The sequence below is a fragment of the Sinohyriopsis cumingii genome, chromosome 3 (assembly GCF_028554795.1).
Source record: "Sinohyriopsis cumingii isolate HCF-2022 chromosome 3, ASM2855479v2, whole genome shotgun sequence".
NCBI classification, from domain to species: Eukaryota; Metazoa; Mollusca; class Bivalvia; order Unionida; family Unionidae; genus Sinohyriopsis; species Sinohyriopsis cumingii.
In genome coordinates this window covers 73,889,921-73,917,374 of record NC_142963.1, presented here as the reverse complement: position 1 = coordinate 73,917,374, position 27,454 = coordinate 73,889,921, and the positions used below count along the sequence as shown (strand labels likewise).

Below are 27,454 nucleotides of genomic sequence, written 5' to 3'. Positions count from 1 at the left end.
GAGAGGTGCATTTCTGATGTGAAATCATGGATGACATGTAACAAGCTGCAGATGAATGATGATAAAACTGAGGCCATTCTGATAACAACACAAAGATTTTCTCATTCACATCCTTTACCTCAAACAATAAATATCAGCAACACCAACATTAAATTCACACAATCAGTATGAAACCTAGGTGTTACTCTGGACAGTACTCTCACATTGCACCAACATGTCATGAACATATGCAAGGCTGCATATCTTGAGCTGAGACACATCAGCTCCATTTGCAAATATCTTTCAGTTGATGCCACTAAAACACTTGTGTGTTCATTAGTACTTTCAAGACTGGACTATTGTAACTCAATTCTGTCTGGTTCATCTCAATATCTACTCCAGAAACTTCAAAAAGTTCAAAACACAGCTGCTCGGAGCATACTTAGAGTACTATGATCAGAGCACACCTCCCCGCTGCTCTGTACCCTACACTGGCTATCCATTCGATCCAGAATCAAACACAAAATTTGTTCTCTGTGCTACGTTTCACTGTCGGACTCTAGTCCAACATACCTATCCGACCTCACCCATGTGTACACACCAGCAAGATAGTTACGCTCCTTTTCTGACAATTGTATACTCATTATTCCCACTATGAAAACAAAGTCATATGGACAGCGTTCTTTTGCATACCAGGGCCCAGCAATGTGGAATGAATTACCCACTGTACTTAGACACAAAGACACAGCGATCACATTCAAGAAGGCTCTCAAAACTCACTTATTTCGACTGCAAGAACAAACTTAAAAATCTAATAACGTTTCCTACCTGAAATATTCTCAGCAGTTTTTTTTTGTTTTCTAATTTCATGGTGTTTGTTTTTGTAATTATATCATTATGTTTTTTATCTTATAGGTGTTGTCTGATGCTGTAAAGCGCTTAGAGCTTCTAAAGATTAGATGCTATACAAAGTCCTCATTATTATTATTTTCATGCTTTTGATAAACTTTTGTGTTAGTGTAATGATTATATTTGTATGGAATTACATTTAAATTTGTGAGTGTAATATCAGTAATACAGTATATGTTGCTGTTGCAGAAAGGTAAGCAGTTCAGTAATGACAGGTAAGTATTACAATTTAAAATTATTCCTCCTACTGCCAACTACATATTCCTGTCAAAAATTCACATAAAGTTTGTGAGTTAAATTGAACAGTGTGTGGTCTTTCAACTGTGATAGATACTAAAATGTATTCCTTTAAAAGACAACTAATCACAACCTTTGATAATGTTCTAGCTGAGAAGACCTTAGACTTTTTGTATTTTAAAATTTTTACCCGTATATATGTCAACCATAAGGCAGAGCTAACTTTGTTATAATGTTGTTCATCTATTAGTCTGTCCATCTATTATCAAGCTGATTTCTATACAATTTTAGTTGTCGACCAGCTACAGTTACTGGTACAATGTTGTGAAGACATTTCTGCATGTGTTCTCTTGTATATTTATGAAGCCTGGGGTTATTGTAAAATGGCTTTTAAACATGGACTTTGTAATGTTTGAGTGAAGTTGTAGAAAAGAATGAAAATATTTTGTTTTAGTGGCAGTGATGGCAACTCTGCACAACTTTTCCTCGCTTAAATCCAACTCCAACACAAGTCATTACACTACTCCCCCCTCCCATCGGTTGCTTCCTACATGTCCTGTGGTGATGGACAAGCAGCAGGGAGATGTGGCTGCAGACCTTTGGGTCACTTTTCACTGGATTAAAGCAGCAGTAGAACTCGGCAGCCCTCTGGTTGACTGATCAGCACTTTTTAGAACAACACTGCTCACCTCCATGGTATGAAGAAGGGGCTAGAAAAGGTGCCTTTAACATTGCCTGTTTCAGCTTAACCCTGGCCAGCATACCACAGATGATCGGAATCCCACCATAGCAGTCAAAAACCTAGGTAGACAAAGGTGATTCAACTCACCATTGGTGCCCGGAACATACGAACACCAATGGACAAGTACATAACAAATAGACCAGTGAGAAAAACAGCTCTAGTTGAAATAGAACTGGCCAGATTCAACTTCAAAAAAGCAGCCCCAAGTGAAACTTGCCAAATTGAGGAACAGTAACTCGTCTAAGTAGAAGCTAGCTACACATCATCACGACATCAAGCAGGTGTTGGGTTTGCCATCAGATCAAAGCTAGTAAGCAAACTCACAAACCTCCCAAAGCAAGTGAATGACAGATTATTGCAAATTAAGACACCGACTGTCAGGAAAAAGATATGCAACTATCACCAGTGCATATACACCCACCATGACCAACCCATGTAGGATCAAGGACAAATTTATGAAGACCTGAAATCTTGTTGCAGAAGTACTGAGGCAGACAAGTTCATCATCATTGGTGACTTCATTGCTAGAGTTAGTACAGATCACCAGACATGACCAGGGTGTCAGTGACAAAAATGGACTCCTCCTACTGAGGAAATGTGCTGAACATGACTTGCTAATCACCAACAACACAGTCTTCAGCCTGCCAAACTGCAACAAGACATCTTGGGTGCACCCATGCTCCAAGCAATGGCAGCTTACTATATCATTGTCAGGAGAAGTGACAAGCAATATGTCCGGTTGATGAAGGCCACGAGAAGTGTGGAATGCTGGACTGACCACAGGTTCATAACCTCAGGCTCAGTATCCTGATTCAGCTTAACAGATGACCACAAGGCAAAAAGTGTCCAAAAGAAAAAATTAATGTTTCCAAATTGAAACAGGAGAATGTGAAACAGGCATTCATCAAAGAACAGTACAGCCAACTGGGTACAACTGATATAAACTCAGAAAATGTAGAGCAAAAAATGGGCATCCTAGACTCTTGTGTACTCAACTGCATTCAAAATCCTTGGTTCCACCATACATAAAGGTCAAGATTGGTTTGATGAGAATAATGCTACCATACAGAGAATTCTGAATGAGAAACATTGGCTACTGAAGGCCCATTTAAAAGTACCTTATCATCTAAAAAGGTAGAAATGTTGTGGGTAATGGTGAGTCATTTGAACCATTCCCAGTCACCAATGGCATACAGCAGACAGTGTGTTGACTCCAGCCCTCTTCAGTGTGATGTTCTCAGCCATGCTTATTCATGCCTTCCATGACTATGATATTGAAATTAATATCAGATGCCAGACTAATGGCAAGCTCTTCAACCTGAAGAGACTACAGGCAACAGACTACAGATGAAGGTACAGGAAGTGACCGTTCATGATCTCCTATTGGCTGCCGACTGCTTCCTGAATACGAGATATGAGTAAGGTATGCAACACAGTATCAACCATTTCTCTTCAGGCTTCTGACGATCAGTATCAAGAAGACAGGTGATGCACCAACCTGCACTAGGAAAACCTTACAAAGAGCCATCACAGTAAATAGCCAAACCTCAGTGGTCAAGACCATCTACTTCAGTCACGTGTAGTCCGCATCTACTACAGTCACGTGTAGTCCGCATTTACTACAGTCACGTGTAGTCCGCATCTCATCCACCAACTTTGAACAGAAGAGAATTGCAGAGGCAGTGCAGAAACATGACCACTTAAATGTTAGAACTACAGCACATTCTCTACTGATCAAGTAAAACCAAAAGCATGTCCTATCAAGTGTGCCATAGCCATGCATAATATTGGCTATTCACACACTCAGAAACCAAACCAGTTAGTGATGCCATGGTCGTCTTTGAACTTATGGGATGAATGACAACCAAAGGATCACTTTCAAAAATTTGGTCATTTTTATATAAAAAATTTAATTACTATAGGCACCTGTATGATTTTGGAAGTGTGAACATAACATCACATATTAATATAAACCAACAAGACAAATTTACTTAAAAATAATTTTTATTTTTCTAAAATAATTGACCTCTTCTTGAAAACAAGTAGGTACTATTATATAAGGTTTGTATGCATGCATACAAATGCAAAAGTGATTGCTATTTTAAGATTCCACCAAGGTGGGCTCGACAAATATGGGATAAAGTCAGATTTAACAACATTAAATAAATGTGACCGATTTTAAAAACCATATATTGATAATTATAAAACTGATCCTTTCATGTGGAAACAAAATACCAGCTGTGTTTGTATGCAATACTGTTATCATATTGTCCTGTGATGATGGTTTTGCCACAGATAGTTACAGTAGTAAAAGTGTACATAACAAACTGTCACTTTGGTTTTGACATGGTAATTTATTTCAACACTTTGGTCTGCAACAAAAAACAATGCAGCCTCAATGAAACTCGTCCCAAAACTTAACTTTGCAAATAGCATTGTGTATGCTCTAGGTTTTTGTTATGTTTTAGAAAATTCATTTCATCAGTATATCCTCTGAAAAATCCCCAAGTTCCGTCTAGCAACAGACAGGAGTGATGAGTGACAATACAACAGCATGGTTATGCGAGTCAGCAACTAATTAGTAAACTGTTAGGATATCCATTAGTCAATATCTTACAGTCACCCTATTGTGTAAAGTCCCATCATTCATGCCCAAAAATTAGTTTAAGTATATGCGACTAAAACTAGTCATTTTTTCAGCCCAAAAGAAACTTACTCAGGACCCACCTGCATGGATTATTCCACAAAGTATGATAAACAAAGTTCATACAGAAAAGTGAGCATGAGGAAAATTTTGAAGAAAGCATATACATGCAAAAAGTTAAACTTAATACTTCAAAGTGCTATCCAATCAGTTTGCATATGATCTGTCATAATCATCCTCGGCTGCATGATATGATAAAACAAAATGAAAAGAGTATAAATGAGGTTTTCTATTGGTCCTACAGAAGGAATCACAGATTGCATGATTCTACCCTTTGACTACCAGCAATCCTATCTACACCTCAATACCAAACTGAAGATTGTCCAACAGTGTTACGAGTCCAATATATCCAGTATTTACCAGTGACATAATAAAACTGCAATGCATACTGGGAATACCAATATGTTCATGATGATACAATACATCATATCACCACCTTGTATTGCAATATGCAATAATTGAAAACATAGGATAATTATTTTATCAGTTCATTCACACTTGAAATTGAACAGAATTTTACTTGGTCGATTTTCTTTTACATTTTGTCACATTAAAGTCCAGTTTGTTAATGAAATACACTATATATTCAAATATTTAAAAAATCATGCAATACTAGGATGGTAGTGAATTATGAGGGCTGTCATTCATATGATATTGAGATACTGTGGTGAGACCTTCATATCACAATATCCTAGTATTTTAAACTGTATAATTGCACACTCAACATCATGGTTATTCCATTTAAACGTACACTGTACCTAGGGAAGGCAGTTTTTAAAAAATAAATGCCAGGATACTTTGATTTCACACAATTCATATGAAAATGATAAGAAAATTCTAAACTGCATCTGTGGGTGAGTACCCCACTTTAAAAATGCCTTCCCTGGGTCCCATGTATGTTTTAATGGAACAGCCCTCAGCTAATATTGGTGTATTTCTGCAAGAATTTCATTCATATGGTAATATCAGAGTAATAAACATGACATGCATCAATCAAATAGGTCACCATTTTCTAATCACAATGTAAAAACTTGTAGATGCTAATGAAAAAAGTGTTCAAAAGTCTTTACAAGGTTTTACAATGGCAATCAGTTGCCATTTTTGCAGTGTCATTTTTCTTAGCCTGGTTTGATACGTTAGACTAAAACCATGTTGCAAATTTTATTATGAAGTGAGTGAGAATAAAACAACCAGTCTGTGACACAGCACAGCTGTCAAAATGCTGTTGGATCATGCATCTAGAAGTTATAACTGTAAGATCTGAATATGGTAAAACTTGTGAAGTTACGTCCTGCTTGTTACACTAATATAACCATTTGAATTAAATGATCATAGACAAATTCTAGTATGACCACTTTTGAACTTTAATTGTAAACAAAATAAACCCAGACATACTATCATATTGAGTGCTGGCAAATCAATGTCAAAGCTGTCTACATTTGGATGTAAATTATGCACATGCAAATGCAAGTGTCACTAGACATATTCAAGAACAGGGTTAAGAAGTTGTGGAATCTACTGGAAGCTTTGTTTAAAATACGCGGCAAAATGTGATCAACAGTATAACAAAATTTTTTGGTGAAGATAACTCGTTCAATGTAAATTCTGAATGATTATTATTCGTGAAAATGATATGGAGCAGATAAGGATGACAAAATCTGCAACAAATGATCACCGTGAATTCTGAGCTGCTGAATTTATATTTTCAGAAATGATTTCATAGTTTGGGAAAACGTAATATGAGAGTAAATATATATTTTATAATAATGAAAGTGGCTGAATCCTGAAATAATACATTATTGTTTTTGATTAGCTGAATCCTGAAATAATACATTTTGATCAACAGGCCATCAAATATTATCAACAAAAGCTCTAGTTTACAAGTACCATCTTTGTTCATATACAATTCATACCCATCTACAAATTGGTTAAAACCAGTAGACATGTATCTGTTGCTGCAAAATACACTGGCAAAATCTGAGCAGGCTCAGATTTGCTGTTCCATAATGCACTGGCAGATCTTCGTAAACCAAGATCCATTGTTCTACAATGCACTGACAGAACCAAGTAGACCAAGATCTGCTGTTGCACAATGCATAAACAGATCTCTGTCTGTGCTGATCAAGGCTTGGTACTTATTATACACAAATGAAATACAGTATATCACCAAAATAAGCCAAATCTTCTGATAATGGCAGAATGAAAGGTTCTATATGACGTAATTAAGCTCGGTAATGAATGACCCAGTTTGAACCAACAGACTCCATTATAACTTGGCAATAATGTGAAGAACATCAATTCTGACTTACAAAATCTTGACAAGGTGGCACCAAATAATGTACACATAACATAAGCTCCAACAACACAGATCCAGACTGCCCTTTCATAATGCTCTGGGATGTTAGGGTCTACACTGTTCATCTTCTGGTGATTTCAAGTATGTTTGCACAATGTACAGTGTTCTTTCTATGATATCATGTGAAAAAGAGTTGACCCTGACTTACCAGCACATCATGTGAGAACATATCTGGATCTAGGCTCTTTGTAGTTGCATGTTATACAGGTAAATACAGTATCCCTAAATAACTCCCACAAGAATCAAGTCGATGAAACTTTCAGAAAAGCTTCTAAAATGCACATAATATAAATATTCTGTTCAAGCATAAGGCTTCTTGATAAATATTATGTGATAAATGAAAACAGTGGAAAACAAAATATGCTTTAAACTTAAATTACATCAGTGGCTTACTATTGTAAATCCTTTCATCTGCATATTCTAAACCCACACCACTGCCATACCCACAGACAAGGGTGACAACCATCCCTTTTTCTACTGTCTTGAAGATGGCTGCCTCAAGGGAACACATCTTCAACGTTTTCATAGATTTCCACCCTGCAGTTTTTGGAGATGAAAATACAGCCATTATTGTTGCAAAATATTTTATAATGATAAGAAAATAATATAATTTTTTTATTATATTCATTATAAAGACCTTTATGCTTGAGACTGTGCAAATACAGTTAAAACAAAAGACCCACGTTGGCCTGATATTACTCACCTTGCTGACATCTGCTTTATAGTCGAATGCAATGGCAGTTGACCAAGAATTCACATTCAATGGGATGTTCTCTGTTAAAATTTCTTCCATTGCTGCTGAATGACCTTTTTTATATTTAAGGACTTTACCTGTTTTTTTTTGCTTTTAACTTTGTTTTGTATGCATTTTGTGGGATACCTAAACTTACTCAGCACTGTATAGCCAGGATTGTGCTGATGTACCATAAATCCTACAAATACATACAAGCATGTTATGAATAAAACATTCAAGGGTTTCTCTATTTTTTGTGTGCATCTTCTTCAATACCAATGCCATGTCCAATACTTAAACGCCTTTATTCCAGGAAGTTTTCTGTCAAAGTTGGTCAAAATTATCTTTCAACTTTGAATAACATGGCAGATAGGCAGCATTTCGACAAACTTTAAAGACCTCCATGCCATTATGTTCTCTGTCAGATCCAGTTTAGTACCTCCTGAAACAGGATATTTTTCTATTTTCAGTAACAGTGGCCGTATCTGTTGACAGGATACTGTAAAATTTGTCTGAATTCTGTTGAGATTTTGTTAGAACAGAATTTTATAATTTTTTTCTATGTTTAGCAGCTGTGGTGATAACTGATAGAATAGCAGCAGCATTTTACATAAAACTGAAAGCCCAGGATGATGTCTGTCAGACTTTGTCGCATTGTGTTGAGCAGTTTTTGAGATGTAGTTTATGGGTTTATCTAGTTTTAGTAATGTCAGTCATATTTGATGGTGGATCATAATCATTTGTACCAATTTTAATATTTTTTGAGAAATTGTTTGAAGGGTATTCTTTTTTTTATAGCAATGACAGCCATATTTAATGGTATATGGACAAAATTACAAGGCCTTTATGCCAGGATGCTCCCTGCTAAGATTGGTTAAAACTGGTTTTTGAGAAGTTGAAAATAGGACTACACTATGAGCTTACTTTTCTCACACTAGTCATGGTGACCATACCTGATGACAAGTCAGTATTATTTATATAAATCTGAAGGACCGTCATCTCAGGAAGCTTTCTTCTAAATTACTTAGTAGTCAATAAAAAAAATTCTATTTTCAGTAACGGTTGCCATATCTGATAAGTTTCATTTTTATTAACCATCAATGCCTTTCTTGCCAGGATTTGATAAAATTTGCTAAGCATTGTTTGAGGGTTTTTCTTTTTTTAGTAATGGTAGATCAACACCAGCTTTAAATATCTCTAATGGCCCTCGTGCCAGTATGCTTTCTGTCAAATTCAAACGAATTCTGTTAAGCAGGTTTTGCGAAGCAGCTGGACATATTTTACATTAAATTTGTACAAAATCTAAAGCCTTTTATGCCACAGTATTTTCCAATTTTTTAATGAAATTCTGTTCAGCAGTTTCTAGGAAGTCCTTCAACATTTCCTTTTCTGTATTTGTAGTATTGGCAGCAATATCTGAGGGTGGCAGCCATATCTGACTGTGTATTAGCATCATCTATATAACCAGAATGCCACCTGAAAACTTTGGTTCAATAAGTTCAGCAGGTTCTGAGATGATAAAAGTGTTGATGGATGATGTGCAATGCAGGGTCACACAATAATCTCACAAAATGGACGAAGGGCCACACCATAATCTCACAAAAGCTAATTACTGATACTGGATGAAGGTGATGAAGAAGAAAAAAAATCATTGTGCGCAAGTGGGAGGTGCAACTATGATCCGACTTATTGTCAGTCAAGTCCTCTTACCATGTATACTCGCTTATAAGTCAGGGCCAACTGCAAACTGCACAGACCTAGATCTACCAGCACAGTATTCTTGGACAGATCTGGGTCTGTGCAGTTTGTTATGAGTAATCACTAGAATAAACAGTATAGACCCTGGTCTGCTGGCACATTACGCTATGGCCAATGAGGATCTTTCTTGTTTGCAATTTGACTTGACTTATAACCAGGTATATTTGGTAAATATTCAGTATAATATAAACGATTATCATTTTTAAACAATACAAATTTAACATAAATATGCATGCAGGATAAAATATGTACACCAAACAGTTACAGAGTATGTGAATAAGCTGCATGAACATATGATTTGGCAGTTGAAAGACAATGGTTATTTAGACCTATCACTCCTTAATATCAAAATGTAGGGGGAAAGATCTAACAAAATTCTGGTATTACATGTAATACAAATCCTGCTGTTCATTTTCTGTAATCTCATCAAGATCATCCCCCTTCTAATAGTATAATACATTGTAAATTTTCCTCATTTTCTGACCATTAGCATTTAACTCTTTAAATTTGTACTCCGCAATGGCGCCCTCTTGAAAACAGTGAAAATACCTGTAAATTACATATAATTATGTTCCTTTCACAACAAAAATAAACAACTGTCACTGATATTGAACAGCTGTCACAATGACACTGAACAACTGTGTAATTAGTTATATTCTTAACAATTCTAGGAAATAATACTGGCCTTATCCATAACAATGTATGTCCCTGATGTCAATACACAGTGTACTTCCTAAGTCTGTTTTCTTTTTTCTGTACTTTCTCAAAGAGCACCAATTATAGAACAATGTTGCACTCTAGCAGAGAACTTTTATCCTATAGCACTGAATATCTCACTCGCTGCCAAATGACAGAATTGCATTGCAAAGTTTATTAAATCTGTACCCTATGAGTATAATTCATAGTGCTATGCTCCCAAACTTTCATCTAACCATTTCGGCAAGTGGAAGTTCAATTTAGTCAAAAGTTTTGAGAGAGCTAAGTTGGGCTTTGAGTAGAACTGTTTTAAGAATTCTCCAGACTTGACATCCATGGGTGGATACTGCCTTCCTTTGCTCATCCCTAAGCACTTGTTCCGGTCATCTGTTAACACTTGACAATAAAATCCCTTCTTGGGGTCAAACCTGCACAAGAAAAGAAAAGCAATAAAAACAAAGTAGTAAAATTTGTAGTATATAATGCTCTACCATGAGAATTATGGCTGTTGTCCTCTTCTGATGGATAAATTGCTCCAGCAACATAAAGGCAGTACATCAGTCATGTGTTATGTGACATCAATACGCCAGTAATGAGAAAATGTTTCTTCACATACCAAAGTATCGGGTGAATCCAACAAAATTCATGAACCCAAGCCTGTGAGGAGGTCGTGCTGGAGGTTTGTCTGAGCCACATATATTGGACCCCCCAGATTCAATTCCCTTCTCTGCAACGATGTATCTTCAAAATCAGTATTTGTGTAGTTTGTTGCATCATTTATATATTAACATTTCCACTTTTAATGAGTTACTTGGAACATTATGATGGCCCCTGTGATATGCAGCACCATTTAGCAAACTATGTAATCGCATAAAGCTGGAAACCTTATAGCAGTCATTGCCCATCCGTGCAGCTCTCCAGGAAAACACTTTGAATTGTATTCTCAGGACAGGACAAAACAAATTCTGTCCATCCTGACTGTCATACAGTGGTATGATATCTATAGTCTGACTATACATCCCCGTTTGTTTGTATCCCCTGCCGATTTCAATAACGAAAACAATTAATGTGATAAAAAGTGCAGAGAAGTAAGTCAACTGAATCATCGATTTATAATTTCTAACCTAACTGACCAAAATGGCACAAATAATGGCATTCCCTGCAGCTTTCTTGCTGAACAGACCTTACATAACACTGCGCCATATTGCTTACACTATGGGCTAATTTATTTCCATCGAACGACATAATGATGTAGTTCATCCTGTTCGGCAACTGCCAGATAATTCCATAAATTACATAACATTAAGATTTTTTAATTATATCCCTTATCACACATGAACATAGAAATTAAACCGCTTGTTAAATCCACGTTTAAGGTAAATTTGTTGTTGTCATTCTTTTTCTTTGCTGGATTCGACATTGTAAATATTGGAAGCAGACGACTTATGTATGTACATCTGTAGCTGTGCACACACCACTTTCCTGAAAATGGACTTGTCCAGGAACTGGAAATGGATCTCGAGCATGTCCGTCTATTATATTGAAAACTTCTATTAAGCATGAAATGCACAGATGATGACGGTGTTAGGGTCACTCTATTCACAGTCACATTAGAAATTATAAATCAGTGAATTAATTGAATAAGTTCCTTGCATTTTTTATCACATTAAAGGTTTCCATTATTGAAATTGGTAATGGGGGTACAAACAAACGGGTTGGTATAGTCAGACTATAATTTGATAGATCAGCTGTAACCACCCTGTGAATTCATTAAATATATGAGTTGACAATCTACAAATCAAGTAATCACACAGGATAAAAATTTAAGTATTGAGAACGCATGAGGAAACATTATCCCTATTATAGTAAAACCTGTCTTGAGAGACCACATTCTCCATGTATAGATTTATCAATTATATAGTTTTTATGGCCTGTCACGAGAGACCACCTGTCATGACAGACCATTATATTTTGGCAGAAGGGTAGTCTTTTAAGACCAGTTCTGCTATTTTAAAGCTGACACAAAAAAAAGATTAATAAAAAGTATCTCTACTCTAACATCTATCTTTAAAACTTTCCCTTAAATGATGTTTATCTCATGTAATCATTATAATCATATTTCAATTATGTATATTCCTGGTCCAAAAGTTTGACTGCCAAACAATATTTTAACTGGATGATTCTGCATGATGCGTTAAATCGATGTCTTTTAAATACCTAGTTTTTGTGGGGAAATATATGCGTGTGTGTCTGTGTGTGCATGCATGAAATTTAATATTTTATGAGGTGAGCCATGATCGGATCTAAGGCAGATTCCAATTTGGAAATAGAGATTTTGGTCGATTCAGATCAAAATTGGAAAGTAGATCTGACAGATATTTATCATGACTAATATCCCCTCTACCATGGAGCAGAGATTGTGCCAGGAATTTTCATTGGTTGGGGAGGTCCCCAACACCTACCTCCAGAAGTGGGTAACAATACAGAATAGTAGTTGATGGGTGACATTATTATAAAGTATATGCATACCTAATTCAACAGAAACATTTGACAACAAATATATATAGTATATGCATACCTAATTTAGTTTTCTAGCTGGTAAATATTCTTTCTTGCTTCTTATTATTCCACTTCTTCAAAGCCTCTGAAAACAAGCAATTGCCTAGATGACCCCCTTGTGTCTGAATAGTCTTCTGTTTATTCAATGTTTCTGATGTTTGTCTATTCCTCAGACCAGTATGAATTTTGTGAACTAAATCCCCTCTCACAATCTGCTGTTTGTAATGGGAGAACAATTGCAATTTTGGACAATTTAAACAAATTAAAGAACTGGTCTTCATGATATTCAAACATTATTTTCCACAAATTATAGCATCACTTTTGTTTGCCATTTCTGAAACTCATTTACAACTGCAGACTGGAATTCTTTCTGCATTACACTTTCACTAAGTGTGATTGGACATGATCTGCCAATTCCATCTGCCATGTCAAAGTTGATGTTCAAAAGTTTGTGCAACCATTTCTGTTATTAAATTGATTATCTTTCTTATATTCCTGACACAAAACACAATATGCCTCCTTCTTGTTCTTTCCATAAATAGTTATAGATACTCGACCAGTTATCTTGGAACTTCACTTCCTTTTTTCTCTTTATCTCAACCTCCTTTTCCTCTTCCATGCACCCTGTAGACAAGGTGCCTACTATTTCCATGTCAGTGGTTTGTGCGACATCTTTGGGTCACATAAGAAAAAGAAACTTTCTTCTTGCTATATTGTAGCAATGTAAGCATAAAAAATCTGCTATCTTCCATTTCAACACTGCTTGTTATGCTCTATAAATTTCTCTAAGAGACAAATAGATCCCTGGATAGTTTCTGCAAAAACTGCAGAAGATCACAATCATACAGATGCTTGTATTCAAATACTAAATTGACCTTAGTATAGTTTAACTGAGATCACCCATAAAATGAATGATCACAACTTTATTTGACAAGCCTTTATCTTCAATTTTAGGTGGTTTTTTTCAAAGTGCACACTGGGTACAATGAAATGCGTGACCCAGAAGTAATTTGATTGACCCTTCTCCCATTGGTTTGTAGAATTTCCAAGACATGTGATTGTTATTGTGAGAAACCAGCAATCCTGGCAGCATCTCTGATGGTGTCTGAATATTTCAGGTAGCATGGAGCAGTAGCCATTGATGGTAAATGGTATCAACTTTTTGTCCCTATAGATCCAGGAAAAAAAGTCAGCCCGGTGAGGGATCGAGGAACTGAAAGAGGCGATGGTATTGACTAAAAACCCTCATAAGTCTTCAGAGTGGAGGGCCTTCTTGCTCGCAAGATTCTCTCCCGAACTTAAGGTCTGAATTCATTTTCTCACAAGGCTTTCCTGACAAGAGCCAGATGTGAAGAAGGTGATCCAGGCAAGGGTGAAACACCCATGACCTTGGATATTTGCAAAGAATTGGTTTGACTTTAATCTTCTGGGTTGGTCTATTGCTACCTTGAGTAGATTGTTGACCCAGGACATGTCCCATTTCCTGTATTAATTTCAGGACTAAGACAGTGTGGTGGAAAAACAAAGGCCCATAACCCCTCCCAACTGACTGAAAATGCATCCATGGCCCAAGCTTCTGGGTCTGGGACTGGTGAGACAAAAGTGGGCAGCTTCTGGTTCCACCTTGTCACAAACAGGTCAAACATCACAAAACACACAAATCTGCTTAAAAACTGATGAATGAAGAGACCATTCCATATGAATAACCTGACCCAGAACAATAAGTCTGCCAGGAATGTGTCTGATTTGTACAACAATCTGAATTTGGTAACACCAATGAATAAACTCTCAAACCAGCATGCACAGGTCAAACAATTTGGTGCCCCCATGTCTGAGGAATTAAGTCACCACTACTGAGTTGTCTGACATAATCAGGACCAACTTCCCACAGAGTTGGTCTTTCCGGAGCTGCAAGGTGTTTATGATAGCTTTCATTTCTAGTAGGTTGATGTGAAAAGGCCATTCTCTTGGTCCCCACCTGCCACTGACAGTACTAATATCCAGTAGCAAGTGGGCTCCCCAACTGTACATAATGACATATGTACATACCATCATTTCCAGTTTGGGTTTCTCCAGATGAATTCCTGTCATGAGGCAACCATGGCTGCACCACAGACAAAGGAATGATCATCATATTGACCGTCTGGTCGAGTGGACTGAAAAAGGGGTGACACTGAGCTAGCAAAGTAATTTGTAACGATGCATAAAATGGTGACCTAGTGGGATCGGATCTGCTGCAGTATGGAGTAACCCAAAGAGTTGCAAGAACACTTGCTGAAATCCATGTTCTGTTGGAAATGGATTCTATGAGTTTGATGATACAAAGGATGCAGACAAGTACAAGACTGAGACTGGATTTAAACTTCATACCCAGAGAGACAAAACACTAGGATGGATGAAGTTTGGATATTTCTCCATTCACCAGATAATCATGATGATTTAAAAGGGATAGAAGATCCTTTCTGTCCTTCAGGAGAATAGCACTTACCACATGGATTGTTTGGGGAGGTCATTCCAATACATCACCCTTATTGTAGAGGATGTTGACCAGAACATGGTGACAATGCAATCCATAATATTGGTGAAGACCCAGGGCTGATATTTAGATTGATAGGAAGGGCTCAAAATTGGTAAACTTTGTCGCAGTAAGCAAACCAAGGAAACTTTTGAGACACCAGGTGAATATAGACATAGAAGCAGGCATCTCTGAGATCAAGACTGATGCATACTCATCCCTTTGGTCTGAGTCAGACAGACCTCACCATCTCCATCCTGAACTTTAACAAAAGAATGAATTTGCTGAGGTCGACTCAGGTCTATGATTGGCCTCAACTTGTCTTTGTCCTTTCTGACAAGGAACAGCTGTGAACAAAACCACAGAGATTGTTATTTTCATAAAATCTCCACCACATGTTAGTCAGTGAGTGACTTTATCTTCTGTTGAAGAATTTTTTCCTCATAATCCGATGGCACATCTGTTAGATGGGGACAGGTAGGTAGAGGAGGGTTTTGGATAAACAAAATCTGAAGTCCCTACAAATGGCTTGGGTCACCCATCCATTTTGCAAAAATAGGCTAATCCAATGTGATCAAAACAAGTTTGGTGCCCACTTGTAGACTGTCTACAGTAGATTTGCTAACCGCAACAAGACCTTTGCATTAAGTCAGCTGATTTTTCTTCCATAAGTCTAACCAGATTTTTGGTGTAACAAAATATCATGAACTGCTATTATAAATTTCGAAAGCATGTATTTAACAAGTTTGGTATTTGAAAGTGATGCAGTGATAGTAAACATTATATTCAACGGAAAAGTTTGTAAAGTACAAGTAGACCTTATTTTACCTCTAGAACATTTGCATGAACTTCAGTTCTAAACCCTATGCAGCTCAATGGCTTGTTGCTATGTCTTAACTTGATGTAATTCTTGGAAGTTCAAATGACAACGGCAATCATATCTGCTTCCGCAAGACATACTCAAATTCACAGTATATGTCCAAAAAAAATAATTGTGTCCCTTCCTGATTTTATTCACAAGAATCTGAATATTCCTTTTTATTCTTCTGTACTGATTATTAACACATTAAGAGTATTATTTTCCCTTTTGTCTTCAACATGTATCGCCTACTGAAGCCATTTATAAAAAATTCTAGAATCAGTTTGACCGCTCCGGTGGCCTAGTGGTTACAGCGTCTGCCTCGGATGCGGGAGGTCGTGGGTTCGATCCATGGCTGAGTCATACCAAAGACTTACACAAATGGTACTAACAGCTGCCTTGCTTGGCGCTCAGCATTAAGAGGTTAGTGTTAGGACTGGTCAGCCTGGTGTCAGGATAATGTGACTGGGTGGGACATCATGCTACATGTCTGCGGCATGATGCCCCAGTGCTAGACATCACTATAAACTGCCACACTGCAGACATCGTAGCGATATGACTGAAAAATTATTAAAGCTACGTTAAAAATCAAAATCACATCACAGAATAAGTTTGATCATGCAGATGCATTGCAGGAAAAAATATGTGCAATCTAAAGCTTCTGAGGTACTACAGTAAAATGAGTCCGGTCCCTTACTAACGCCACTAAATCCTAATATGAAACCCTGATCCAAATCAAACAAGGGTGAGCCAATTATCCAAATTTTACTGCATCAATCATATTTCCATAGTTTTTGCTTTAGTCCACATTTTAAGGGTCATTTTTGTCAGATTTATGGCAAAATCGTAAGGGTTGGCAGGTCTGCTACAAGCAGTGGGGGTGTTAAATCTGCATTGGGAAGCGGAGGTCTGGGGTAAGAGAAACTTGTTTCTTACCTCCCTTGTAAGATTTCCTCCTAGACTGATTTAACCACTGTCTGTTGGGCAGAGGGCTTGTTAATCCGGAGAATGATCAGCCCAGTTGTCAGATGTGCAGAAGCCAGTCTGGTTGGCTTTGGTATCAGTTATGTCAGATGCATGGCTGGACAGATGATGTTTCTGCTACTGTCCCATTACTGAATTGCATGTGTAACCATTGGCTTGGCTATATGAACAGATCTTTCAGCTATATGTGTGGCTCAACAGTTCTATCAATAAGATGCCCCTAATTGAGATGGGGTTGGGATGGCTGGAATGGTTGGATGGCCAGTGCAACTCTGTATGGAGAGACGGTATTACATGCTGGATAAAAAAAATACCCCATGCACCTTGTCTTACTGACCCAAAGGCCCAGCTCGGGGGGATGGGGGCTTAGGCCCAATGAGCTGCCTAAAAATGAGGGAACAATCTTCCATTTGCATCCAAACTGTATGTTTTAACGAGAGTTAAAATTTGGCCTGAAATCAATAATTCCATCATAGTCTCCGACACTGGCCAATGCATAAGTTACTGACATGTTGGCATATCCAACTGCAACACATCCGCATTTGCCTAACCCAAATGTCAATATCATAGTGGTGGAAAGTGTCATCCTTCTGATTTTAGGAGTGGAAGGTACCCAGCTGTGTCCCCCACAAGGCTCACAACCAATTCTGTATTTGGATGAATCATTACCACATCCATACTGCTCTTGCATGCTTTTCCCCTTGTCTATTTGCCTTTTGCTGATGTTTGCAGCATGGACAATCAGGTGTCCTCAGGCTAAAATTGCACACGCTGCAAGGGGAAGAAGAGACACATTTGGTACAAACCAGGCAGAACTCATTTGTCTTCCCTTGCCTTCAATTTCTTGTATTTACTGCATTTAGAAGACATGTTTCTGAAACAATAAAATAATATCAACAAGCATGTGCAAACATTTGAAAGTCAACATGCATAGAGCCTGAAAAAGTGATCAATTTCACAAAATATCCACCAAAATTAAAACAATAATGTATACCACCTGTTTATTAATCAATATTAAGTCAAATAAATCCAAAAGTTTGAATGGATGGCTTGAATTTCACACATAAAGATTTGGATTTAACAGGAGGTTTATTTTGTACAATGTTGTGCATGTGAGCAAAGCTTAAAAAATGGCGACACCTAGTGGTGGCAAGGGGATGTAACGGGTAACAGAAAATGACATTTGTCTATATGGGATACACAGAAAAGATGAATTTTCATCTTTAAGCATGGATGGATGAGGGAGCTAGTAGGCTTATATTCCTAATGTTAAAGTGACAAAGTGGGGAATGTACTCAAAGGAGAAATGACAGATGGAGTGATTGCTGACAAAAAATCCAGCTGACTCCCAAGGAAAGACACTACAGAAGTCAATGAATCTAGTGTCAAATACACTAGTTACATAACTAAGTGATTCAGTGCATGTGTGTGAGTGAGGGCATCATCAATTAAATGAGCGAGTCAATGGTTTTATACACATGTATATAAATGGAAAAAGTGAACAACCAATTAAGTGAAACAGCAAATGAGTAGGTGATTAAATTAGTGAGAGGTGTAGTTGTGTGAGCATGCGAGTGACTCAGTGGATGTGTAGGGGCCAAGTGTATTAATGATTTACAGACTGAGCAAGTGTATGTCAGAGTGAGCAAAAATTCATTGTGTGTGTGTGACAAGTGAATGACTTGGTAAGCAAATTGTGAGTATAAGTGAGCAGGTGACCAAGAAGATATGCCAGCAGTATGATGAATTAGTGAATGAAAGTGGGTGAAAGCAAAAGTAAGTAACTGAGTTTGAGTGGGTAAAAGTGTAAGCTAGTAGGTGTAAAAGTGAACAAAACTGCAAGTGAGAATGAATGTGAGCAAGTTTAACCAATGTTTTGTAAGCAAGGAGTGATTAATGGGTGATGAGGTTAGGGGATGCAGGAGTGAATAAACTGTGGATGAGTGTGCGAATATTAGTAAGTTGTGAATAACATGTGATAAAGTTTGAGTGGGAGCAAAAGTAAACTGAACAGAGTATGAGTCAATGAAATTATCCAAAATATAAGCAAGTTTTGTAGGGGCTCTTCCAATAAAATATAACCGGGATCCAGGAAAGGCACTTTTAATGCAGGGTAGCCACCTGCTGATGCAATTTAGAAAACTGTATATCATTTTTTTATGAAGTCTCAAACAATTAAAGTACCCTGGCATGTATTTTGTAAAAAAATTAAACAGACCTAATTAAAAGTTAGTGATTAATGGGTGGTTGGTTGAGTGGGTGCTCAAGTGAACGAACCAGAGAGTGTGTAGGTAACTGAGCTTGTTTAGGCGATTAAGTAAATTTTTAAGTACCTGAGATGCTCAGTATAGTTGAAGTATGGCTCTACAGCAAGAAACTTTTGCACCTGATCCATAATAAGGACTGGATTAGCTTTAAGTAGTTCCCCATCAATTACAAAAAGCTGAAAAAACATAATATCATAAATAAATATCTTGTGAAATGTAAATATTAAAGTAGGTATGAACTAATTTCAATTTGACTCTCCTATGGTTCATTCCACACAGATTGTGAATTTTATTCTATCTGTAGCTAATTCATTTAAATACTTCATGTGAAACAAATTAGGTACTTTAAGCTACATTTAATGTCACTGACCTGAAAATGTACAGCATTACAGATAGGATAAAATTCATGATGCTGTGTGAAACAAATTTGGTACTTGAAGCTACACTTAATGACACTGACCTGAAAATTTACTTAGTTACAGATAGGATAAAATTCATGATGCTGTGTGGAAGAACTATAACACCTGAAAGTAGCAGGTTTTGTTGAATAAGATTCTGCTACTTTTATGAGACCAAAACACCCCACCCACAATTTAAACATCCCAATCAAACATTTATCGTTGTCATATAATGAACAGAATATAAACCTGCAAAAATTTGTCTGCAGCAAAACTTTATGTACAGAATGAAATTTACTCCCACCAATACTAAAATGCTCACACTTGTATTTTCAAACATTTGACATAAATAAGAGAGTGAACAAAGGAAAAGAAAAACTGTTTACCACAAACACTCACTTATAATTCAAGTTGAACTGCAAATTGCATAGACCCAGATCTGCTGACATAGTATGCAACAGTAGATGAGGGTCTATGCCATCTGATTAAAATCAGATCTTCACTGTCCTAGATGAAGATCTGACATCAAACGCTTTGGGGTCTTGTTCTGACGACCAATGTTATTACCATAATCACTAATTTTATCAGCCAATCAGATGAAGTTTTATATCTTCGGGTTTGAGAGACTGAGCAGTGTGGCTGAAGAGCAACAATATGTGCTTAATGATTTGATTCTCTTTCCGATTTTTGAAAGCTGCATTTCCATTGGTTAATTATAAAGGTAACCAGAACATGTGCCTTAAGAAGCTGCTGTCATATCTTCATAAACAATATCTGATTTTAATCAGGCTGGGATCTATGTAGTTTGCTAGGAGTAATCTGTAGAACAAACAACACAGACCGTGATCTGCTTGTGTATTATATGATGGCAGATCAGGGACTGTGTTGTTTGCAGTTAGACTCAATTTATAAGCAAATATATATATGGTACCTGCTGAGCTGGGAAGTAATCTAGCCAATGGAGAATATGTTGAGCATACAGTCCTGGTTCCAGACAGCGATTGCGCAATCCTCGCACCCTCCGAGGCGCAGTGTCTGGAGCAGTCAATATGTCGTAGAAAGTGTAGTTTAATGCAGTGGGATCTGTATGGGCTCTCATATGCTGAAAAACAAATAATAACTTTAACTCAAAAGCATGAAGTTTTGTCAGTCTTGTTCAATATGTGTTATTCAAAGATAGCAAACAATAAATTTTCAAGTTGAAATATCTTTAGTATTATTAATATAATCCTAATGAACAGGCTATTACTTACCTACTTTTGCAAATGTGACACATCTGACATGTTAGAGAAACAAAGCCACTATAATAACTTATTTTGAATATAATGCGGATTCCTTTGTATAAGATAAAACTCTCCAAGCCTATAAGCCATGTGTAGATTATATTTAAGTTTTCATTGTCATTATTTCTGCAACATTTGAGGTTACAAAACTCTGCAATTGTACATTTGCATTTTCCTATAAAGAGCTTAATTCAACCCTTGACAAACTCTGAAGTGATGAATTAGAAGAAAAGAATTTGGAATGACAAGTTAGTATTCTTGATATTTGGTGAAGCCATTTGACATTGTTATGAAAAAAGAGGGTTCCTTGAGATGATCCACTACCCAAAGTATGAAACACAGAACCAAAAAGCCCCATCAAAGTGCCTTAAAAATTACCCATATGCAAAACTTAAACAGAAGTCAAGGATAACAATACATGTCCCAGCCAGTCATGGCAGGCCATAAAAATGTTCAGACCAGTGCTCTTTAAAACAGTCAATTTATGAAATAAGGTGAATGACTTCTCTAATCTACAAGATACGGAAAGAAAAACATTGAAATTATTTTCAAGTTTCTCAATTTAAATTTTAAATGAACATAAATGTATGATTTAACTGAAACAAAACGACTGATGCTTTGTACCCCACAACCTTAAAAAACTTTGCAAGACAGATTTAATATGCGGAATGTCTATCTTGTAACATATAAAGAAATCTGTATTGGGTAGAACCAACATAATATCAAAGACAATATACAAGAAAGAAAACAAAGGAAGATATATATATATATATATATATATATATATATATATATATATATATATATATATATATATATATATATATATATATATATATATATATAAACCATCATAATATCAATATATAAGAAAGAAAATGAATATATTAAGAATGCAAAAAACATATCAATAATGTTATGTAAAGACAAAAAAGTAAAATTAAAGAGAGTTTTGCTTCCTATTTTAAATTTCAAACTTTCAATTTCTTCAAGTTTCCATGTTTGGTAACAAAGTAAAAAATGATATCCACTCACCTGATACCAGGAGTATGCCCTCTTTGCTGGGTCTACCAATATAGAAATTATCTTTGTTTTTGGTACAAGAGCAAATGCCCTCATAGGTGCATCAGCATTGTCAAAATATGTGGCACTCTTCTCAAATAACAACTCAGTGGAGTCGTTAGTTAGGTTCGGGAAGTGATCCATGTACCTGAAAAACAACAGGTAATTTATGAAAACATACAATTTAATGGAAAAGATCAATTATGCATCCTCTTTATAGTTGCATTTGAGGCAGACCCCTGATTCTGAACATTGCAAAGGTATGTGGTAATACACACAAGGATGGTGACACTGTCCACGTCAAAGACACTCTTATGTTAAGACCTGGCAGAAGATCATAAAACTTCAAGCTTGAGCTTAAGCTTCCATGATCATCCAATCCAAAATGACTTTCCAAAAGTACTCTTATTTATGATTGGTTGAAACAAACTCTTATGCTCTTAAGCTTCCATGATCATCCAATAAAAAATGACTTTCCAAAAGTACTCTCATTTATGATTGGTTGAAACAAAATCTTATGCTCTTATGCTTATGCTCTTATAAGACCACTGGGAATATATTACATGCAATGTTACTCTCTAACAAGATATATATTATTATGTGACTTTGTCATCATAATGACTGGCTAGATGTCTCATGTGAAATGTCAACACATAAGAGGCAAGTATTTAGACATTTAGCCTGTGACAAAGGATTTCAAATTCAACTATAACAGAGTATATTGCTGAATACTTTAATATCGATTATTTTACCTGGCAAACAAGCTTCCAACATTACCAGTTATTTTATATATTGTATATTCTTGCTCATAAGTTGGGTCCAACTGCAAAGATCCAGATCAGCCATCGCCTAATGTGCAGGCAGACCTGGATACATGCAGTTTGTTAGGAAAGATCAGCAGAACAAACAACACTAGGTAGGTACATAGGTAGGTAGGTAGGTAGGTAGGCGGTTGTGTGGATGGATGGATGGACGGACAGACAGACAGACAGACAGATAGTTAGATAGATAGATAGACAGATAAGAATCCTGCACTGAAATGTATCTATGACAACTACAAGGAGTGTTGATTTTAAAAAGATGAATTTAAACAGGATCAATACCAAGTGGATTACAAGAGGAGATGAAACAGAAAAAAAACAACTTACCAATCTAAGCCTTTTTCATAATTATTGCCATTAAAGAATTGGACTTCCTCAAAAGTTTCCTGGCTGTTGTAATTACTCTTGACTGCTGGATGCATGCCAAGAAATGTGTACAAAGCAGTAGTACCTGTATTACAAAGAAATGTGTATGAAGCTGAAGTACCCGTATTACAAATAAATGTGTATGAAGTTGAAGTACCTGTATTACAAATAAATGTGTACAAAGAAGTAGTACCTGTATTACAAATAAATGTGTATGAAGCTGAAGTACCTGTATTACAAATAAATGTGTACAAAGCAGTAGTACCTGTATTACAAATAAATGTGTACAAAGCAGTAGTACCTGTATTACAAATAAATGTGTATGAAGCTGAAGTACCTGTATTACAAATAAATGTGTACTTAGCAGCTGTACCTGTATTACAAAAGAAAGCAATTTTAGTGTAAATTATGTTCCTCTCTTAGGAATATAAGTCTTCTACCTTCTAAATTCAACTATACTAAAACATGAAAATACATCTTTTCTATCTAGATCATATAGACCAAGGGCAGTAATTCTTGCACATTACTTGCCCTTGCCATCACTAAGTTTTTGCCAGTTTTAAGCTGAGCAATTATTAACAAGGAGTTCTGCACAGCAGGGTGGATGGGATAATCTTCAAGTTATAAGATAAGGTAAATATTCTCAAAGAAACATAATCTACTATAAAATTTGCTTTCTCATTTGAATACATTCCCTGATCACATTAACATTAGCTGATGATGCAACGGGTGGAGGGAATGATGAGCATCCTACCTATATCTTGGGTATCTTTATAAGAAAGAAAGATTGGAGTTCCCATCTGAATGATGACCCATTCTCCTGCTTATAGCAACACAGTTTATGGTCACATGATCTGTGACTGCTCTATCAGGTTGAGAAGATGATTCTTCAAGTCTTCTTACTGTCAAAGTGCAATGGCAAAAAAGAGGTTGTGTTGGTTTAATTAGGCCTGGTGGTCAGTCATCTGGGCTGCAGCCAACAGACCCACCAGATTTGGATTTGGTCTCTGCAAAGCTAAATCCCTGAGATTAAAACTCAAGAAGGCTGACTCAGCATAACAGTCAACAGCTTCCATGAAGTTTTGGATCAAAACATTGGTTTCAAATGTGAGGCTTGCAGAAGATGCTCAAACTGTATGCACTAAAATCCTCATGAGGTGACTTTGATCTTTTGAAATGTCAGAGTGCATTAAGCATATAACCCACTTAAGCCATGAACATTTGGCTTCAGGAGTGATATCCTGCTTTCCTACTTTCACAGAGACAAAGAGTCTTTGCAGTTGCCACAACTCGTCTCTACGCTCTTCAAGTAGTGTTTAAGGCATTGAGAGGATTTTGTATGGCCAATGCCTCAACTTATCTACAGATAGCTGACTGCCCACTAATGGTAAACAATTCTTGGTCACAAAGTCTGGTTGTGTCAAAAGGATCATTGAACCATCAGATCTGATCTGATGATAGTTGGGATCAACTGAAAGGGCATGCAACTCACTCACACTGCGAACCAAAGCTAAAGCTTCAGAGAGGTCCTGGTTAATGACTGAAACTGCTAAGTTGAGCCATGTTAGGACCCAGGGCAGATTCCATTTTGGAAGTAGGGTGAGGGATTTGGGTCAGCTCAAATCAAAATTGGTTAGTAGGTCTGATAGATCTTTATCATGAGTGATATCTCTTCTGCTATGGTGCCTGAAAGAGTCAGATATCATGAAGTAACCTTGGACTGTAATTGGTTCTCTACTCAGAGAGCCAGAGAAAAGAGTCAGCTAGTTGAGGGATTGAGGAACTCAAAGGGCTGATGGTATTGATACTACACCAGTCCCTGACAACACACCACCTTCCCTCATACACCTTCTGAGTGGAGGGCCTTTTCACTCTAACATTCTCTCCACAATAAAAGGTCTGAATTCTCTTTATCACAAGGCTTTCCTTACAAGAGCCAAGCATGAAGAAGATGTTCTGGGCAAACCTATGACCTTGGTTCTTTGAGAAGATTTTGTTTGCCTGTAATCTTTCTTGGTGGGCCTATCGCTAGCTCAAGAAAAGTGGCCCAGGACTTGTTCCATCTGAGAGGGGATATCAGAATTATGTTCCAATTCAGACCCCGCATTTTCTGTATTAATTTCAGTACATAAAGTGAGTGTCGAGGGGTGGGTAAACAAAGACTCATAACCCCTCCCAACTGTTTGACAATGCATCCATGGCCCAAGCTTCCAGGTCTGTGACCAGTGAGACAATTGTAGGCAGCTTGTGGTTCCACCTTGTCACATCATCAGCCCCCAAAACACACAAATCTTTTGAAAAACCAATGAGTGAAGGGACCATTCATATGAATGACATGGCCCATCTGGACAGAACAATGACCAGAACATTGTGTCTGCTGACAATATATCTGCTTTGCACACTGATCTGATGTTGGAAACATCAACGAAGAAACTCCCAAGCAAGCACACAAAAGTCAGGTGATTTGATACCCATGTTTAATGAGGTAAGACACCACAACAGAGCTGTCAGATGTAATCAGGACTGACTTCCCAGAGCCTGTCCTTCCAGAGCTGAATGGCATTTTAAATAGCTTTCATTGATGATGTGAAGAGGCATTTACCCTGTTCCCCATTTGCCATCGTCCGGCAGCAAGTCGGCTCCCCAACAATGTGCACTGGCATCTGTACATATTGTCTTTTCTGGTCAGGGTTTCCACAGAGGAACTCTTGTTGTGAGCCAACTGCCACAGACACAGGAATAAGCATACCTTGCTTGCAGTACAGACCTTCTAGTTTAGTGGAAAGGAAAATGGGCACCACCTAGCCATTTGTAATGGACACATATAAAGGTGTCCTGATGGGATCAATTGTGCTGCTAATTACAGTAACCCAAGGAGTTTTAAGAACTCTTTTGCTGAAATCCACGTCCTGTTGGAAACAGACTCTATGAGATCAATGATCCATAGGATAAGGGAGACATATGAGATTGAGATCAGTTATAAATTTCATATCAAGATGGACAAAGCACTGGGGTGCGTGAAGGTCAGGGGAAAAAAGATGATTCAAAAGGGACAGAAAATTGTTTCTGCCATTAAGAAGAACAGCGTTTGCCATACATGTTTGGAGAAGATCATTAAGATGTGTTGCTGTTGTCATAGAGGATGTCGACTGGAATAGGGTGATGATGTAGTCCATAAGTTTATTGAAGACACGTGGCTGATAATTAGACCAAAGGGAAGGACTCAGAACTGGTAAACTGTCGCAGTAAGCAAACCAAAGATGCTTTCACAACACCAGATGAATAGGGGCATGACTGTAGGCATCTGTGAATACCAAACTCTTCGGAATGGAGAGTATGATAGACCTCACCATCTCTATTGTGAAGTTCAGCAGAAACATAAATTTGTTGAGGCAACTCAGATCTAGCAAAGAGGAAGAAAGAGAGGGTTGTATAAACAAAATCTGAAGTTCCTCCAAAATGACTTGGTTAACCCATCCATTTTGCGGGAAAGGTTGATCCAATGTGATCAGAACTGCAGGAGTCTGGCACCCACTGGTCAGCTGTCAACAGGAGCTAGGTGTGTTTAGTCAGTGCAGGAAGAAATAGGGCACTGGGGTAGAGAAACTTGGTTTCTTACCTTACTTGTAAGATTGCCTCCTAGACTGGTTCAGCTGTTGTCTGCTGGCATAAGGCTGAGATCTGAATGACCCATGGGGCAAAAAGATTTACTTTGCCTGGCTCACCTGTTGTCCCTCAGTTGTGGCAGGGATGGTGTATTCCAAAATGAGGATACAGGTGGAGCCACAATGTGAAGGGGCAGTTCCTAAGCTGTCTGCCAATGAACTTCTTCAATTTTGCATGCTAATGTATCAATTAAAGCTTGGCAAAGGCAGCCAGTACATTAGCCATTGAGTGGTGAGTGGCTCTTTTATAATAATAATAGTCAGCTTGGCTATACAGATTATCTTTCACAAAGATTACCCTCTTTATACATATATGAAGCCATATGTTTGGCTGAAAGGTCAAATCTATCACTAAAATCCTTGTAATCAAATCCTTGAGGGGACATCTGAGTTGCCAAGATGGCCAGTACTGCTCTGGATGGCAAGACAGTACAACATGCTGGATCCGCTGGATCCAAGAAATACTCCATGCACCTGGTCTTACAGGTCCAAATGCCAAGCTCAGATTTAACAGGGGTGCTTATGCCCACTGGGTTGCCTGAAAATGGGGGAACAATCCCC

At 37.3% G+C, this 27,454-nt stretch overlaps 1 protein-coding gene across 1 annotated transcript in view; it reads right to left on the bottom strand.

The window, feature by feature from the left end:
• Positions 1 to 3,853: 3,853 nt before the first annotated feature.
• The window catches only part of LOC149803107 (bifunctional heparan sulfate N-deacetylase/N-sulfotransferase-like), a 61,076-nt gene continuing 37,475 nt past the window's right edge, over positions 3,854 to 27,454 (bottom strand). Inside the window, exons 9-13 of the mRNA XM_089952710.1 lie at positions 23,190 to 23,313; positions 22,015 to 22,189; positions 20,628 to 20,798; positions 19,365 to 19,474; positions 3,854 to 10,542 (exon numbers count right to left, since the gene is read on the bottom strand). Coding sequence (XP_089808836.1) covers positions 10,326 to 10,542; positions 19,365 to 19,474; positions 20,628 to 20,798; positions 22,015 to 22,189; positions 23,190 to 23,313 — 797 coding nt within the window. The 3' untranslated portion in view covers positions 3,854 to 10,325. The remainder of the gene's footprint in view (positions 10,543 to 19,364; positions 19,475 to 20,627; positions 20,799 to 22,014; positions 22,190 to 23,189; positions 23,314 to 27,454) is intronic.